Raw genomic sequence first — 18,731 nt, forward strand, 5'->3', positions numbered from 1 at the left:
AACTTGTTTAGTGTTGACAAGAAATAGTGCCATGTTCTCAATTATACTTTAGGATTTTTCTGACGAATGTGTGGTCTCCTCTATCTTTAGACCATTGTAGTGTATACAACCATTTTACTCTATTAATCTTAATTTTTTCCTCCTGTGTTGCAAGAAGGGGGCTTCAAGTCATTGATTGAGTTTCAGTTTAAATATCTATTTTTATAAAATAGTAAATTTTTTAAAGCAGTTGAAATTTTAATTGACAAGAATTGTACTCATTATTGTCAGAATTAAGATGTTGTTTAAAACATTTTGCAAACTGTTGTAAAGCAAATTGTTTCTGCTCAAAAAATAAAGAAAGAAAGTTTTCTTATATTATTACCCTCTACATCACTGTGAAAGTCTCTTCATGTGTAACTAGGGTGTGAAATGAACTTAGTTTTGCTGGTGTGAAAGCACAATGCAAAATTCTGTCTTTAGATTTTAGTTTAAGTTATTCTCAATTATATTTCAGACTGTAATTGCCAAACTATGGCTTCCAATGCATCTCTGAATGTGTGAAGTACGATTCAGAGAAGAATGTCTCTGTAATGAATGACATGAATGGATGTGTGAAATAAAATGTGAAATAGTTAAGGGACTGTGGGAAAAATGACAGTGCTGGGAAGATTCATAGGATTTAAGCACCTTTGTATATTTCCATTAAAAGTATATATTTTCACCAAGAGGATATCCATATACAGGTGTTTTGTAGTCCAGAATAGGATAGGTAAAGCAAAGTTTAGATGATATGCTTTAATAGGACTATGATAGATAGTGTGCATGATGAAGGGCTACTGTACAGTAAAAATACCCATCTTTGCCCTTAAGGATGGTGACCTTTCTTTTCACACATTCCTCAGTGTTCCCAGAACCTGTTCCCTTCACCCATTCTATGGCTTATTTCATATGCTGCCTTAGCCAGGTATCAATAACACTCCACTTCCCTCACGTTTTCTTCATTCACACTCTTACACCAAATAACCTGTCTTTCTTCACTGCTTAACCTAATGACCTTGACTCACAACTTTCTCTTTTCACATAGTCTCCAAACTCTGACACCAGCTTCTGCAGTTTCTTGCTTGAATATGTCACCAGCACAGTGTCATCAGCAAACAACATCTGGCTCATCTTCCAACCCCAACCAACCTCAAATGACTGAAAACCTGCTCATCTCTCCACCTTGCATTTACCTTCCTCACCACCACATGGAAATAAACAAATTAAACAGACATTATGAATTCCCTTCAGTCACCTACTACGATACGCGGGGAATGTGGAGGTAGAATTCTTTCTCCCCTACCTCAGGGATATTATATATATATATATATATATATATATATATATATATATATATATATATATATTTTTTTTTTTTTTTATTTTCCAAAAGAAGGAACAGAGAAGGGGCCAGGTGAGGATATTCCCTCAAAGGCCCAGTTCTCTGTTCTTAACGCTACCTCGCTATATATATACTCGTCCGCAATTTCCCACTTTAGGGAGTTAATTCGCTTGCATCCATTGTGTGCTTTCATGTGCAATGCACAGAGATCACGGCCCTCAGTGCATAACCAGGCCCTGCATATTTATCCATGGTTTACCCCGACCGCTTCATACAGGTATGCCACATCCCTCCAGTTCGCCCCATCCTGTGCATGTCTTTCACCCTCCCGAGTCTTCAAGTCCTTTCTCCTTTTCTCTTCTATTTCTGACACATCTATCTTCTCATTCTCTCCATGTGTCCAAAATATTTCAGCAAGTTCTCTTCAGCTTTCTCAACCACCCTTTTATTATTTTCTGAATCAAATCACCACAACACGAACTGTTGTCCAGCACTACATTTCCAACACTTCCACCTTCCTCAGCATATCTGTCGTGCATGTCTCACATCCATACAGTGTTATTGAAAGTACTATCATTCATACATATCCATTTTCGCCCTCCCACATGACGACCTCTCTACATATTCTTCAATTTTCCAAGAACCTGCACCCCATCAACCACCCCATAATTTGCTTTTGTTTTCATGTCCATGGATTCATTTGATGTCATGTCCACTCCATTTCTTCTGTATAAAGATCTTTTAGCTCCTACTAGTATTTGGAAACAATGTTGTGTTTGAATGTGAGAACAGAATTGCTGACGAAGAATACCCCATCATCTTACGAAAAACTAGTTAAATCTGTTCCATGCAAATTCTGTTATAATATGTATATAGGCCAAACGGGTAAGTCCTTTTAGAAAAGGATTCAACAGCAAAAAATATTCAGTAATGGCAGCCTCGAAATCAAACAATATGTCCAAACTAATTATTCCCATTTAATGAATCGGGGGAAAGTCGACATATGTTTACCCTTGCGTATCACGTATACAATAGAACGGCTTATTGTTGAAACCTCTCTCAACAAAATTAACAGTACCATAAACACAGAAGAAATAATAAATAAACTAGATAATATCTTGAAATGTTTGTTCAATTGGGCAATATTAAGAAATAGTACGTAAAACGTTATCGTTTTCTAATTAGTAGAGGGTTAGGTCGCTGTACACTTCTTGTCAACCCTTTTGATACACAGATCAATTGTTCTTTGTATCCTCAGCCATGGTGAAGTCGGGTAATTTATATATTATCTTGAACCGTAGACTTAAAAATAGCGTGAAATATATATATATATATATATATATATATATATATATATATATATATATATATATATATATATATATATATGTTTTTTTTTCATACTATTCGCCATTTCCCGCGATAGCGAGGTAGCGTTAAGAACAGAGGACTGGGCCTTTGAGGGAATACCCTCACCTGGCCCCCTTCTCTGTTCTTTCTTTTGGGAAAAAAAAAAAAAATCACATGTTTACCAAATGGTGTCCTAGCTTCGTCTCTTCGAGGTATATCAAATGACATATTTCTCTTTTGTCTCCCCTGATGATGTGACTGTTACACGAAAGTGGACTTATCGTGTCTCATTTTCTCCGTGGACTCTTAGGAATATCTTGATCACGCGCAAAATTGTAATCCTTTCCAATATATATATATATATATATATATATATATATATATATATATATATATATATATATATGTGTGTATATATATTTGACAAACAGCTTGGGTTGAAGAACAGATTCCTTTGAAACTATAATGGAAATTTCCTTTGTAATGGTTGAAAAGGAACAATTTGGTCGGTTCTCTGTTGTATAATATATAGTCAATAGAAAGCATCACTATTTCGTGCACTTAGATCAAAAGTACAATGGATTTACTAATATAATTTTGTTCGTCCTTACTACAAAATCGATAAATCGTGGACGAAATACTAAGCTGATTCCTTCTTCGTTGTGGTTGTACAATTTAGCCCCCTTGATAACCGAAGAAGGTTAGAAATGCTATCAGCGCCAGATTTATTTCGTATCAGTTAATGAAAATGAATTCAATGTGTAATTCCAACAGTCATTGGTAATACTAAGCATGACTCAATCGTTAACCAACTCAAGGTCTTGCTAGTTATCTAGTGATTTCTTGCTTGCTACTTGTCTACTACTATAGTACACCGCTCTGACCAGCCCAGTAACATTCATTAAAGAAGACTTGTGGACTATTCAGAAGCCATCCTAACACTTAAACTTTTTGGTTTGTATTCAAGAACGAGAGAATAATAAAGGAGGTACTAGTTAATTAATAATGGCAAACAAAAATACCATTTCTTCTCTCATCACCATGACGACTAAACATCTCGGACCAGGTAAATCTATTATCTTTTCTTCAAGTGTAATTTAGTGTATAGTTATCGCTCTTTAGCTTTTTAAGAGGTGCAATTCCAGTTTATGGGTATCTTAACTAACGTATGGTGTGAGAAAGAAGTGCACATCACTGGCCTGAACATCACTATTTAGCAGATATTTAGGTCAGGAGAGTGCTATTTTGAGAAATATTTTTACCTACGAATAATGAATGGGTAAATGGGAAGGCTTCGATTATCTAGGGAAATGGGAGGTATAATGAAATATATAAAACCTGTGAATGCCTCACCAGACTTAATCTATGGGCTCATATCTGCTCTTCATTTCAATATTTTTTTTTTTTCGATGTATGCCACTGATGGTGAATTACTATTTAGCCATACATCAAAATTAGCTTTGGGTAAGAGTTGTGGTGCATAATTTAGAGCATTCTAATATACATCATTAGATCAGGCAAAAGTAGTGAGGGGTATGAAAAAAGTAAAAGTAAATATCACATTTGGGGAATATCAATAAATCGAAAAAATGCCTCACCAAAGCTCCTTTAGTAACTTTGATGTATTGTACAAATAATCTTATTTTTTTCATACTTTGCATTTACTCTTTTGCAAAGCTTTTACAAACTTTCAGTTCACCTCCACCAAAAAGTGATATGATATTCCACCAGTTTTCCACTCAGCATATTTGTATCCAAAAGTCTTTATACCCTTCTAACAATAAGGATACAATCATATTGTCAAGTGTTTACTTATGTGTACTAACATATTTGGGTAAGGCTTTTCATCTCTCTCAGCAAGATTGGAATTGGAGGCCTTCCGTAACATTATTTCTCCAGATATTGCCTCATTTCAACCATCCCTTTCTGTATGCCATGATGTTGTTGGTATGTCCCTGTTTTCTCTGATATTAGTTCGGCCACTTATCTTTTGGGCTATTTGCTGTGTCCATGTCACCAAGGTTTGGATCCATGGAATGCATCCTACAGTTGTTTTACCTACTTTTTGCTTGAAGACTAGCCACTTGAGCATCAACCACCATGATACCTCCTTTCCTTGAATAATATTAAACTGTGAGATACTCCACATCTTTTTGTCTTTCCTTCTTGCTGCTTTTAACATTTAGATCTAAAAATTCATGAGGAGCTGTTTAATTTCTTCATTCTTGCTTCCCCTATTTTCACTTCACCCGAGATGGCCATAACTCAGGAATGTTTATCCTATTTCATGTCATTCACTGAATAAAGGAAACAATGATTTACAGGATCAGTATGCCCTCCTCTGGATGAAGGAGTCCTTCGTTGCTACAGCATGAAGTACTGTCCATATGCTCAGCGGACGCACCTTGTACTTGCTGTCAAGAAAATTAAGTGAGTATAGCCATATGTTACCATTTTATGAACAGAGCTTTGCTCCAAAAATATTTTAGTAATCTGAAATTAGTCCATGTCCTTTGTGTTTGCATTTAGTTTTAGTTTTCATAATATGTTACTTAAATGTGATGATGTTTCATACAGACAATTATTCCAGACATGAGGTTGTCTACATCAACTTAAAAACAAAGCCAGAATGGTATTTTGATAAGAATCCCCTTGGAAAAGTACCAGCTTTAGAGCAAAATGGGAAAGTCATATTTGAGTCACTGGTGACATGTGATTACTTGGATGAGGTTTATCCAGAGCCCTCACTTTATCCAGCTGATCCTTGGAAGAAAGCACAGGATCAAAATTTCATTGAACTCTGGTCAAAGGTATGTATTACATTATCATGAACTCATAACATTTGCATTTATAAGCCATTCTTTTGTCTACATCCAGAATAAGTTTTGCTGAATGTCTCAAAACTGTAGTTGCTGGCTATTTTATACTCCTCCATACCTGTCACTCTCTTACATAGCCTCCCATATTGTCATTTTTTTTCACTTGTTTATTTCTCATTACTTAATACTATCAACCCAGTTATAGCTAGTTATGTCAGTCTTCTGGTGTCAACCAATTTTACATGTCTTTAACACTGTAGAGCATCTTTTTTCTCAGTTTACTGTTTTGTGTTTTTCACTGGTTCACTTTCTTTTCAAAGTTTCATGTACCCCTCTCTGAAAATTCTTTCCAGGCATTAGGAATCTGCATATAACCTAACACGATTGCGGAACTTTCTCCCTGTAACACACAAATAGCATTCATGCCCTGAATTACTCTGTAAATAAGAAAAGTACTGATTTATGTCCCCAGATCACTACTGCATTATACAAACTGTGGTTTAGTAAGGGAGATGAACAAATCATAAGTAGAGCTTGTGATGACCTAAAAGCTGGATTAGATGTGTTTGAGAAAGAGCTGTCAAGAAGGAATACTACATTCTTCAGTGGAGAAAAACCAGGTGAGGACTTACATACCACATTTTCATGTATAAGATTGTGAAAATATACTTTTATTTTTATATGCATCTCCTGAGTAAAGTCTTAAAATTCTGTTGTTGTTTTTTCTTGTTAATTGATTTTGTAATGTTAATGCATTGAAAATTTCATTATTTTACTTTTGTGATTAGTGGTAAACATCACTATTATCATTATGTGAACGATGTATTTTTAGGATGATACTTGGTTTCAGAGTGGCATATGATGTATTGTCGTCATTGCTTAAGATACTGGAAACCTGGAACCAGATCTTACAGGATATTGGACAGAGTTCTGATAAAATACTGATCTTTTTTCATAATTGTAATTTTCTCACCATTTGTTTGGATTGGGTTGTCTTACAGATGTAGTGCAGACGTATATGTATACAAGTATAATGAAGTGACCTAGTTTTCCACAGTAATTTAGCATCTTAAGGTATTCTTCTAATCAAAACATATTAAATCATCCCATGAAATTTGAATTGTGGTTTATGCTTTATCTTTGTACTAGACACCCCTCCACTGCACGTAATCAGTCATTCAAATGGCTTTCTTTTATAGAAATACCTGTAGTCTTCAGTATTTCATTCTCCAAGTCTTATAACATTTCTTCTATGATCGTACGCTTTCCATCATAGTTTAAGATATTTGTAGCACTAATGATGTGCAATTCATTCTAAAGGTATGCTAGATTACATGATCTGGCCTTGGGCGGAACGACTTCCTGTGGCACAACAGATGATTGGAGATATTTGTGCCATGACTCCAGATCGTTGCCCTAAAATGGTGAGTTTTCTTAGTTACTAAGGTGCTTATATCCATAGAAAATGATAGACTGTATCAAACTTGTCTGCTCTTGAATAGTTTCATTGAGTGTGCTGTAGTCAGTGGTTTCTTTTACATGTTTTTAGATATTCAGACATTTGTACATGGTTCATCTTTGTTTTGGTTGTTTTCATGATATTGAAATAATGCACTGAATGTTGAATGCTTTTATCTTAATGAAATATAGATTTTCAAGCAAAAGTTTGATGCTGTCTTTAGATACTCCCAAATGTTTTAGTACAAATAGTACCTGATTGATTTTTGTGAGCAGTATAACAGCTTTATTTCCTCGCACATAAGTAGTGGTCCTTTTTTCTGAGCCTGACAAGGAAAACAAAGGATACCTATTCTGTTAATTGATTTATTGACAGTAAATCATAGGGTAAGTACATATATTCAAATTTCACAGACCGTATATCATAGCTCAGATTAATAATGTTTACCAGTGAGGTACCTGTGGTAGCTAAGTCAACACACTAGCTGTGCAAAATATATTACAGACCTGCTTAAACACAGTCCACTGTCTTTCACACACAACTTGAGTTGCTTGACATATGCACTTGAAGAGTTCTTGGTAAAAGTTTGATTGTATAGTACTGAGTTCTGCCAGTGCTCCCAGATCTGTTTAGAAGTCCTCTTTCAGTGCAATCTAGTCCCCCCAAAATTTATTGCTGCACATAATCTGCTTTACATTTTGGAAGACTGGATGAAGTATTTTGATAAAATGTCTTGGGTGTTGTTATGGGTTGATATGCTTGCTTTCCTTATTTGGCATTGTCACTACCAAGATAGGAAAGGTATAGGGTACAGGTGCAAAGGTGTAGGAACTTACCTGATTGGAATTATCAGATACTTTTGTAATCCTGTGGTTTACTGTCTCTTATATTGAAAACTTTCTTGTGTTTGTTTGTAAAATATACCAAAATATTTGATGCTTGATATGAGGAGGGTGTATGTGTTGGAAATTAAATGTTTGAGGTTGTTTGATCAAGTAAGTAATGAAAGGATAAGAGAGATATGTGGCAGTAAAAAGAGTGTGGTTGAGACATCAGAAGAGGGTGAGTTGAAATGGTGTGGACATATGGAAAGAATGAGTAAGGTAAGGTTGACAAAGAGGATATATGTGTCTGAAGTGAAGGGAACAAGGAGAGCAGGGAGACCAAATTGGAGATGGAAGGATGGAGTGAAAAAGATTTTGAGCTCTCAGGTCCTGAACATGCAGGAAAGTGAAAGGCTTGCACAGAATAGAGTGAATTTGAGCAATGTAGTATACTGGGGCCAACATGGTTTCACTGGACTGAACCAGGGCATATGGAATGTCTGGGGTAAACCAAGGAAAGGTCTGAATGTGGCCTTTGTCGTCTTTCCTAGCACTACCTTGCACTAATCTTACTTCTTCATCCCACCACTCGCTACCCTTTCTGATCAACCCACCTCCCACGCTTCTCATGCCACAAGCATCTTTTGCGCAAGCCATCACTGCTTCCCTAAATACATCCCATTTCTCCCCCACTCCCCTTACCTCCTTTGTTCTCACCTTTTTCCATTCTGTACTCAGTCTCTCCTGGTACTTCCTCACACAAGTCTTCTTCCCCAGCTCACTTACTCTCACTACCCTCTTCACCCCAACATTCTCTCTTCTTTTCCGAAAACCCATACAAATCTTCACCTTCGCCTCTACAAGATAATGATCAGACATCCCTCCATTTGCACCTCTCAGCACATTAACATCCAAAAGTCTCTCTTTCGCATGCCTGTCAATTAACACGTAATCCAATAACGCTCTCTGGCCATCTCTCCTACTTACATACGTATACTTATGTATATCTCGCTTTTTAAACCAGGTATTCCCAATCACCAGTCCTTTTTCAGCACATAAATCTACAAGCTCTTCACCATTTCCATTTACAACACTGAACACCCCATGTATATCAATTATTCCCTCAACTGCCACATTATTCACCTTTGCATTCAAATCTTGTGCATCAAAACCACTAACACACTCATTCAGCTGCTCCCAAAACACTTGCCTCTCATGATCTTTCTTCTCATGCCCAGTTGTTAGAAGCAGTGAAAAGTTTTTATCGAGGATGTAAGGCATGTGTACGTGTAGGAAGAGAGGAAAGTGATTGGTTCTCAGTGAATGTAGGTTTGTGGCAGGGGTGTGTGATGTCTCTATGGTTGTTTAATTTGTTTATGGATGGGGTTGTTAGGGAGGTGAATGCAAGAGTTTTGGAAAGAGGGGCAAGTATGCAGTCTGTTGGGGATGAGAGAGCTTGGGAAGTGAGTCAGTTGTTGTTCACTGATGATACAGCGCTGGTGGCTGATTCATGTGAGAAACTGCAGAAGCTGGTGACTGAGTATGGTAAAGTGTGTGAAAGAAGAAAGTTAAGAGTAAATGTGAATAAGAGCAAGGTTATTAGGTACAGTAGGGTTGAGGGTCAAGTCAATTGGGAGGTAAGTTTGAATGGAGAAAAACTGGAGGAAGTAAAGTGTTTTAGATATCTGGGAGTGGATCTGGCAGCGGATGGAACCATGGAAGCGGAAGTGGATCATAGGGTGGGGGAGGGGGCGAAAATTCTGGGGGCCTTGAAGAATGTGTGGAAGTCGAGAACATTATCTCGGAAAGCAAAAATGGGTATGTTTGAAGGAATAGTGGTTCCAACAATGTTGTATGGTTGCGAGGCGTGGGCTATGGATAGAGTTGTGCGCAGGAGGGTGGATGTGCTGGAAATAAGATGTTTGAGGACATTATGTGGTGTCAGGTGGTTTGATCGAGTAAGTAATGTAAGGGTAAGAGAGATGTGTGGAAATAAAAAGAGTGTGGTTGAGAGAGCAGAAAGAGGGTGTTTTGAAATGGTTTGGTCACATGGAGAGAATGAGTGAGGAAAGATTGACCAAGAGGATATATGTGTCGGAGGTGGAGGGAACGAGGAGAAGTGGGAGACGAAATTGGAGGTGGAAAGATGGAGTGAAAAAGATTTTGAGTGATCGGGGCTGAACATGCAGGAGGGTGAAAGGCGGGCAAGGAATAGAGTGAATTGGATCGATGTGGTATACCGGGGTTGACGTGCTGTCAATGGATTGAACCAGGGCATGTGAAGCGTCTGGGGTGAACCATGGAAGGTTCTGTGGGCCTGGATGTGGAGGGGGAGCTGTGGTTTCGGGCATTATTGCGTGGCAGCTGGAGACTGAGTGTGGACGAATGGGGCCTTTGTTGTCTTTTCCTAGCACTACCTCACACACATGAGGGGGTAGGGGGATGTTATTCCATGTGTGGTGAGGTGGCGATGGGAATAAATAAAGGCAGACAGTATGAATTATATACATGTGTATATATGTCTATGTCTGTGTGTGTATATATATGTGTACATTGAGATGTATAGGTATGTATATTTGCGTGTGTGGACGTGTATGTATATACATGTGTATGGGGGTGGGTTGGGCCATTCTTTCGTCTGTTTCCTTGCGCTACCTCGCTAACACGGGAGACAGCGACAAAGCAAAATAAATAAAAATATAAATATATATATATATATATATATATATATATATATATATATATTATTATTTTTTTATAATTATATATATATATTATTATATATATATATATATATATATATATATATATATATATATATATATATATATATATATATATATATATTAAAAAAAAAACGAGAGGGGAGGATTTCCAGCCCCCCGCTCCCTTCCCTTTTAGTCGCCTTCTACGACACGCAGGGAATACATGGGAAGTATTCTTTCTCCCCTATCCCCAGGGATATATATATATTTTCCAAAAGAAGGAACAGAGAACGAGGCCAGGTGAGGATATTCCCTCAGAGGCCCAGTCCTCTGTTCTTAACGCTACCTTGCTAACGCGGGAAATGGCGAATAGTATGAAAGAAAAGAAAAGAAATATGTGTATTTAAGTGGATGTGTCTCGTTTTCTGTTTGCAGACATTACCTCACTAAAGCATTAAACAGCGATCAAGATCAAAAAATTTATGTTTGTTTTAGAAAAAGGAATTTTGGTTTTGTCTTAGTCGTGATTTTTATTGACATCTGAGTTAGATATCCTTGATAAAAACCTCTTGGTATTCATCTAACACTTGGTAGTGATCTTTAAGAATTTTTTGAGCCATTGTAAATGATTGTTATTACATTTTCTTTTATTCATTTTATATGCCAAAGAATGAAAAGCTCTTCCAACATTTCCAAGTATTGTTTACCACGTGCTTGCCAGTCAGTCATGTCTTTTACTATTTATCTTGTATAGAAATGTTGAATTTAATTAGAGATGTGGAAAGAATTATTATATTATAAATATGAAGCAAGTTGCAGATACAGAGAGTTTATGAATAAATACTGGGGTTCTTTGGAGGCACTGCATTATGAAAGATTATATATTCAAGAATGTACTGAGAGCATATGTGAAGAGAATTGTTAAATATTAAGTTGATGTAAGAGTAAATGCCGAGAAGGTTAAGTGTCCACATTTGAAAAGAACACTTGAAAAAGGTTTATACAAGAATATGTATTAGAGAAGACTGAAACTAAGTTCATGAACTCAGGAAGTTGCTAATGTAAATGAGTGCGTGAAAATGTGTGACATTTGTATGAATGAATTGTATCCTTTCACAAAATAACTGAATATAGCTTATCCCTTGTGAGCATAATCAGGTACATTAGGCACTTGTTTTACATACCAGTTTCCGTATATATCAGGAGTCTCCAGATTGATACAAGTTGTCAGGCTGCAATGTAATGAATTAACAGAACTAACAAGAGAAACTTGTTCAGTGACACACTTTTAGTTTATTTTGGAAGTTTGATTCTTAACTGACTGCATATGATGCTAGAATGCTTATAATCCTAGGGGGATTGATATACATACATGCTAAATAGGTTGGCTGTATGGAGAGGAAGAAATATTATCATATAGAGAGGAAAAAAAATCTAGTAATGCCAGTCTGAGAGTGCCATCTGCTGGCAAAGGTGCCTACTAATCCTACTGTGATGGTAATTATCTAGGCTAGATGGCTGAAGCAAGTGGAATATTACAGAAATACAAGATAAAATTGATGGTCATTGTAGATGGAATAGTGCAAATTTGATAAAATTTCCATGGACCTAACACAAGGCCAAGGCTTTCAGTTCGAGAGGGTATGTCCAGAATGTTTGGTTTTGCCCTCTCTGGTAATCAAATGGGAAAGCTCAAAATACATTAGCATGCTCCTGAGGAACACTGGATTGGATCTTCCTGGGAAAACACATGATCTTCTGTGGGGCAAGATCTGGCATTAGACTTGATAGAGCTTCTCAAGATGATACTCATGAATGATTGTAAAAATATCTGTTGTGTTAGCTCTTAAATGACTGAAATAGTTTCACAGAGGCATTAATATTTATGTTTTTAACTGATAAATTATGCTTTACAAAGAAAGCAAGTACTCCTCATTATAATGAACTAATTGGAAGGAAAATTAAGAAACAAAGCAAACAATAGTTTGAAGGAAAATATTTGTTTTATGAATATATGTAATGAAATAATTATGTCTAATTAATAGCTTTTTTGAAAGCAAACCTTTCTGTGTGAGATGAACAGCCAATGCATTTTTTTCCACTGATGGCAGGGGTAAACCTCCCTCCCACCTTTCCATTTTAATGGTCACTGGGAGGGAAGTGCCTTTTAAAATGGAGCTTGTTTCTTTTAGCCATATTTATCATATTTATCCATATGATATTGAAAGATTTCAATATTGTTTGTTACTGGACAGTTGCTACACTGCATCTCATTACACATGAAGAGGTATGATTACAGTATTTGCTGTATTTTTTTTAATCTTATTATACTTAACTGCTGTTTTCCGCGTCAACGAGGTAGTGCAAGGAAACACAACGAAGAATGGCCCAACCACTCATATATACATAAAGGCCCTTTTTTGCACATATACGTACATATACATACATACTTGTTGTGTTTCATTTTCCCCGTGGACTCATAGGAATATATATATATATATATATATATATATATATATATATATATATATATATGAGTGAGGAAAGATTGACCAAGAGGATATATGTGTCGGAGGTGGAGGGAACGAGGAGAAGTGGGAGACCAAATTGGAGGTGGAAAGATGGAGTGAAAAAGATTTTGTGTGATCGGGGCCTGAACATGCAGGAGGGTGAAAGGAGGGCAAGGAATAGAGTGAATTGGATCGATGTTGTATACCGGGGTTGACGTGCTGTCAGTGGATTGAATCAGGGCATGTGAAGCGTCTGGGGTAAACCATGGAAAGCTGTGTAGGTATGCATATTTGCGTGTGTGGACGTATGTATATACATGTGTATGGGGGTGGGTTGGGCCATTTCATTCGTCTGTTTCCTTGCGCTACCTCGCAAACGCGGGAGACAGCGACAAAGCAAAAAAAAAAAAAAAAAAAAAAGTAAATATATATATATATATATATATATATATATATGTAGATTTGGTTATTTAATGAAGTAGATCATGTGTTTATCCCTGGGGATAGGGGAGAAAGAATACTTCCCACGTATTCCCTGCGTGTCGTAGAAGGTGACTAAAAAGGGAGGGAGCGGGGGGCTGGAAATCCTCCCCTCTCATTTTTTTTTTTAATTTTCCAAAAGAAGGAACAGAGAAGGGGGCCAGGTGAGGATATTCCCTCAGAGGCCCAGTCCTCTGTTCTTAGTGCTACCTTGCTAACGCGGGAAATGGCGAATAGTTTGAAAGAAAGAAAGAACATACATATACATATCAACATATGCATAGACCCACATATACACATGTGTATATTCATACTTGATGTCTTCATCCATTCCTGTGGCTACCCCACCACACAGGAAATATTTATCATATTTATCCATATGCTATTGAAAGATTTCAATATTGTTTGTTACTGGACAGTTGCTACACTGCATTTCATGACACATGAAGAGGTATGATTACAGTATTTGTTGTATTTTTTTTAATCTTATTAAACTTAACTGCTGTTTTCCGCGTCAGCGAGGTAGTGCAAGGAAACAGACGAAGAATGGCCCAACCACTCATATATACATAAAGGCCCATATGTGCACATATACATACATATACATATCAACATATACATACACAGACCCATATATACACATGTATATATTCATACTTGATATCTTCATTTATTCCTATGGCTACCCCACCACACAGGGAAAAAAAAAAAAAAATCCCCCCCCCCCCATGATTAATTTTTCACCTACCTCAGTGTACTGACACACTCACCCTATTGGTGCCCCTTTTTTCAATCCAGTTTCACTTGGTGGCTGAAAATGGACCCTGAGTAGCTCTTTATATTTAAAAATGCCCTGAGTACTTGTAAATGAAAACAAACTGAATATTTTTAAAAATCATAAGTACAGCACCAGTATAGGAATTAAGATCGTTCATAGTGGCCCTCACCAAACCATTCATTCTTCACACATGAAAGTGTCTTTGGATCAAAATCATCCCTCCTAGTTTTTATGATCAGTATTGTGCATTTACAAAAATAAGGTAACATAGCCCAAGGATAATCAATACATGATGATGTTGCTTAGAGAACTCTCAAAGATAATAATATTTTAGCACAAATTTGGTCAGCTAGTGGAAAGGCTTCTACTTTTTTTTTCTCTCTTTTTGATCCAGTTTGACAACTTGTGCAACCAAAATATCAAACCAGGGTTAAAAACAAATCAAACTCACATGTTTTCTTCCTTGATCAGATGAGAAGAAAAGAAATTCTGGACTCTGTCTGCTCGATTTTGTGCACTTTGTTTTGGTACAAATATGCTTAGACTCTAGCTTTCTTAGGGCTGCCATGTTTGTTGGTACCCATCTTTGCCATTAGGTGCAACACTAGGGTCATTACATGAATCCAGTACTAAAATTGGCTCATTGAGATTTCTGTTGATTTTTCTGTAGTGTGTTGAAGATTAACCAGGATAGTACCTACAGACAGAGTTAGAAGCTAGAAAGTCAGAACAGATTCTGAAGGATTTTGGAAGTTTCTGAACACTAAGTTTGTTAGCCTGCCCAAAGTACTATATGACATGTGCACATGAAATTTTGTGTCAGAATCCTAACCTCAATAGGTTAAAAACATAACTTCAGTAACTGTTATTATGTTGACAGATGTCTTGGATGGATAATATGATGCAAGATTCCTCAGTGAAAGCAACATACTTGCTGCCTGAAGTCCACTCAAAATTTCTAGCCACTTTTGATCCAGATGACACAAGATTCAAGAGCTCCTTGTAATATTCTCATTAAAACAAGAGACTTACATGTCTGACTCTGCTGCCAACAAGAGGGATGGCTCTATTGGTTGTGTATTGGCTTCTACCAGTATCTCAGCTAACCTGAGAAATATGTTCTATGTCTTCAGAGATGGTTGCACATGGTTACAAAGTTAAAATAAAAGCTAACCATACTTCTATCTTTCTTTCTATATTTCTGAGGCCTGATCCAATTGGAACTCCTCCAAAGGGGTGGCCACGTAACAGAGTCTCCATAGCTAAAGAACTCCAGTGCTGCTTCTCAGCCTTTATTGCCTCTCTTCGACAGGCCACTAGCAGAGGGCAAGTCTAGCACAGTGTTTGCAGAGGTTCCTACCTGATGTTCCTAAAGACTACTTCTATTTAATGCTCCTACCTACTACTTCTATGTACTGCTTCCACCATTTTGCCAAAAGGCAGGACTAGCACACAGTGCTCACTGCAGGATGATGAATTATTTTCCATTATTCCCATTCAACTATTATTGAAATAAATTATTGTGTGGCATGACCTCTTTTTATAAATAGCATCAGACTCTGCTGTGCCATCCTCAAAATTCTCCTCTAACATCACTCATCCTCCAACATTCTGCTAATTCCTTACCTCTTCTACATTTTTGTACTATGGGAGAAGAAAATGGAAGATGTTTGTGTAGGTGAATCAGTGATACTTTTTATTGTGCAACACCTATGTAAATACATTCATATATATTTATGTATATTTATATCCCTGGGGATAAGGGAGAAAGAATACTTCCCACGCATTCCCCAGGTGTCGTAGAAGGCGACTAAAGGGGACGGGAGTGGGGGGCTAGAAACCCTCCCCTCCTTGTATTTCAACTTTCTAAAAGGGGAAAAGGAATTATGTACATGTGTATATATGTATATGTCTGTGTATGTATATATATATGTATACATTGAAATGTATAGTTATGTATATGTGCATGTGTGGACGTGTGTATGTGGGTGGGTTGGGCCATTCTTTTGTTTCCTTGCGCTACCTATGTTTAAAGTAGGTGACTTATTTCATGTACACTAACTTCCTGGTAGTCCATCACAGTTTGTTTGAAGGATGTTCCAGTCCATCGAGTATCTCCACTATAACTTAGTACAAATCACTGGTACCCCTTTGCAAATTAACTAATCATAAGATTGCTTCAGTTTCTGTAATTTTGCTTGTATTTTGTGTTCACTAAACACCCAATAGTCCAACACTTTTTGTTCCGGGTTGGTGTTCTGGTCTACAGAGTATCCTCATTATAACTCTGATTTCACTGCAATGCCTCAGACAGCACTGTTGCTGCTACCCATCTATTTCAGAACACCAAGACTAAATAAAAAGGTTGGAAGAAGCTGTAGTCTTTGGCTGCTTCCCTTGAATACAGTGCATGACTATTTATTGTTCAGTACAGGAATGTAGGAGTGGACAATTGGACTTCAGAGGGATTAGTTATAAATGAAAAGTGCAGGACTACAGGGAGGCTGGTGGAATTGATAGGTGCTGCACCTTTTTGAAAAATATCATGATTAGTTATATGCATATACTGTTGTGTGACTATATATTTTATTTAGTAGTTTTAGAGCCTTCCTGTTTTTTTTTTTTTCATTTTCTTTTTCTGTTTTATTTCCTAGTATGTTTCATAGCTCCATGATTGTTGAATATACTGTTATCTGACATCTTGTATTCCCTTGTACTTTTAACACCCATCTGATATTTAGATTTTCTTTTTCTATTATATTTTCAAGAGTGCTCTGCTTTATGCCACATGTCCTTAACCCACTCATATACCTACAGCTGGCTTGGATGGATATTATGAAAGAAGATTCAGCTGTTCAGGCAACTTACTTCTCACCAGACACTCATGTGAAGTATTTAATGTCTTTCATAAAGGGAACACCAGATTATGACATGGAGACCTGAAGCTCATGTATCATCACAAAAAAATTCATTACACAGGTGAACAGTTGTACTCAAATTAGTTAACAGATTTTTATTTATCATATATATTCCCTTCAACATATTGTGTTCTCTACTTTTACTATGATTAACTTTTTTTATATAGGGGCTCCATGCTATTTGTTGTTTTTTTCTGGAAACCGCAACTAATAATGAAAAAACTGAAAGTGAATCTGACATTACCATTGAACTGATGTAATAAGTAGGAACTACATTACCAGAGGGGCAAGTTTTGGTTTAAGTTTCCCTCAAAAATGGCATAGGTATTTTACTTTGAAGGGATGAATAATGTAAAAAATAAGAAAACACTTAAATATGATTGATGACAGGCTTCCTTAATGAGGCCTGCAGGGAGTTGGGAACCTAAGAGACAAGTTGCTTTATAATTTCAATCCATGTTGTTAACAATCCAAATTTTCGTTAATTTCACTACATTGCTTGATAATGGAAGAGACATTTCATGACGTAAAACTTTAGGCACTTTGCTTGTCATGAGATTATGAAATGGATAGCACTTTTGTTGGTGGCAGGTCTAGGGTCCTAGTGATATCCACGACATGTTTCCCCCTTCTCAAACTCACCAACACATTTATGTACTTTTTAGTGCTGACTTCCTTGAGGGATCATCAGTCTCATTTTTCTCGGTAGGAGGTATAACAAAGGCCAAATAAAACAAAATACTTCTTTAAGAGCACCAAGGTGTATTGATTTAGCATTAAAACAAATGTGATGGCCAACCAGTACGGTGCCCAGATTTGAAAGTGTTGACATAATCAACCACACTGGCCTATGCTGAATCTTGTAGGTGATCAAAAAACTCAACATTTTTAGAACAGAATCCTTACAATGATGCTGTAACCAAAATGCTTTTGGATGTAATTGATGAGCTTCCTATGTCAGCTGTTGAAGGTGAAAACTTTTAAAAGATTTTTATAAATTTTGACTAGTTCCAAGTGTATATGAATCCAATAAAATCTAAAGGTTTTAGTAGAGTGATGTACTTAGTTCAAACTGTGTAAACAATCAGTAAAATGTAGACTTTTTGGTTGAAGGATTTACTTTTTTGTTAAAACTGTATAAAGACTATCAATAAAATGAAAACTGTGAAACATCTTTTCATTCAGAATAAATAACCAACAGCATCAATGAAACGTAAACACAGAAATGATTGTTCTAGTTTGGCAACCATTTCCACCCATTGATCATTTGTGATCATCATCTTCAATGTCAATCACATGAAATTAGGAATTTGAAGTTCACATTTTATATTCAGTTTACAGGTTGATGCCTACGTTCTGGGAGAATTTTTTTAAGCTTCAAGGGTCAAATTACATGCCATATATACAGTACTCTAACATCTTCACTAAAACTTTGTCTCTTTCTTGTGCAGGAATAATTACACTTGTTTGGTGCTTGGAGCTCTTCTTAAAAACTATGATTCACCCACCCCACATTGTTGCTTGC

At 36.6% G+C, this 18,731-nt stretch overlaps 1 protein-coding gene across 2 annotated transcripts; it reads left to right on the forward strand.

Annotated features, from left to right (window-relative positions):
* Nucleotides 1-3,365: 3,365 nt before the first annotated feature.
* Nucleotides 3,366-18,376, forward strand: LOC139747434 (pyrimidodiazepine synthase-like). Of its 2 annotated transcripts, none has more exons than XM_071659780.1 (6): nucleotides 3,366-3,779; nucleotides 5,038-5,143; nucleotides 5,304-5,523; nucleotides 6,005-6,152; nucleotides 6,853-6,956; nucleotides 17,106-18,376. In XM_071659780.1, exons 1-6 carry the CDS (start codon nucleotides 3,719-3,721, stop codon nucleotides 17,229-17,231), a joined length of 765 nt encoding a protein of 254 aa, XP_071515881.1. In that variant the 5' UTR covers nucleotides 3,366-3,718; the 3' UTR covers nucleotides 17,232-18,376. The 2 variants fall into 2 exon arrangements, with proteins under 2 accessions (XP_071515881.1, XP_071515882.1); XM_071659781.1 differs by having other exon boundaries at nucleotides 3,420-3,779; nucleotides 15,169-18,376.
* Nucleotides 18,377-18,731: the final 355 nt, after the last annotated feature.

This window comes from Panulirus ornatus, chromosome 68 (genome assembly GCF_036320965.1).
Source record: "Panulirus ornatus isolate Po-2019 chromosome 68, ASM3632096v1, whole genome shotgun sequence".
In the NCBI taxonomy this organism is placed as follows: Eukaryota; Metazoa; Arthropoda; class Malacostraca; order Decapoda; family Palinuridae; genus Panulirus; species Panulirus ornatus.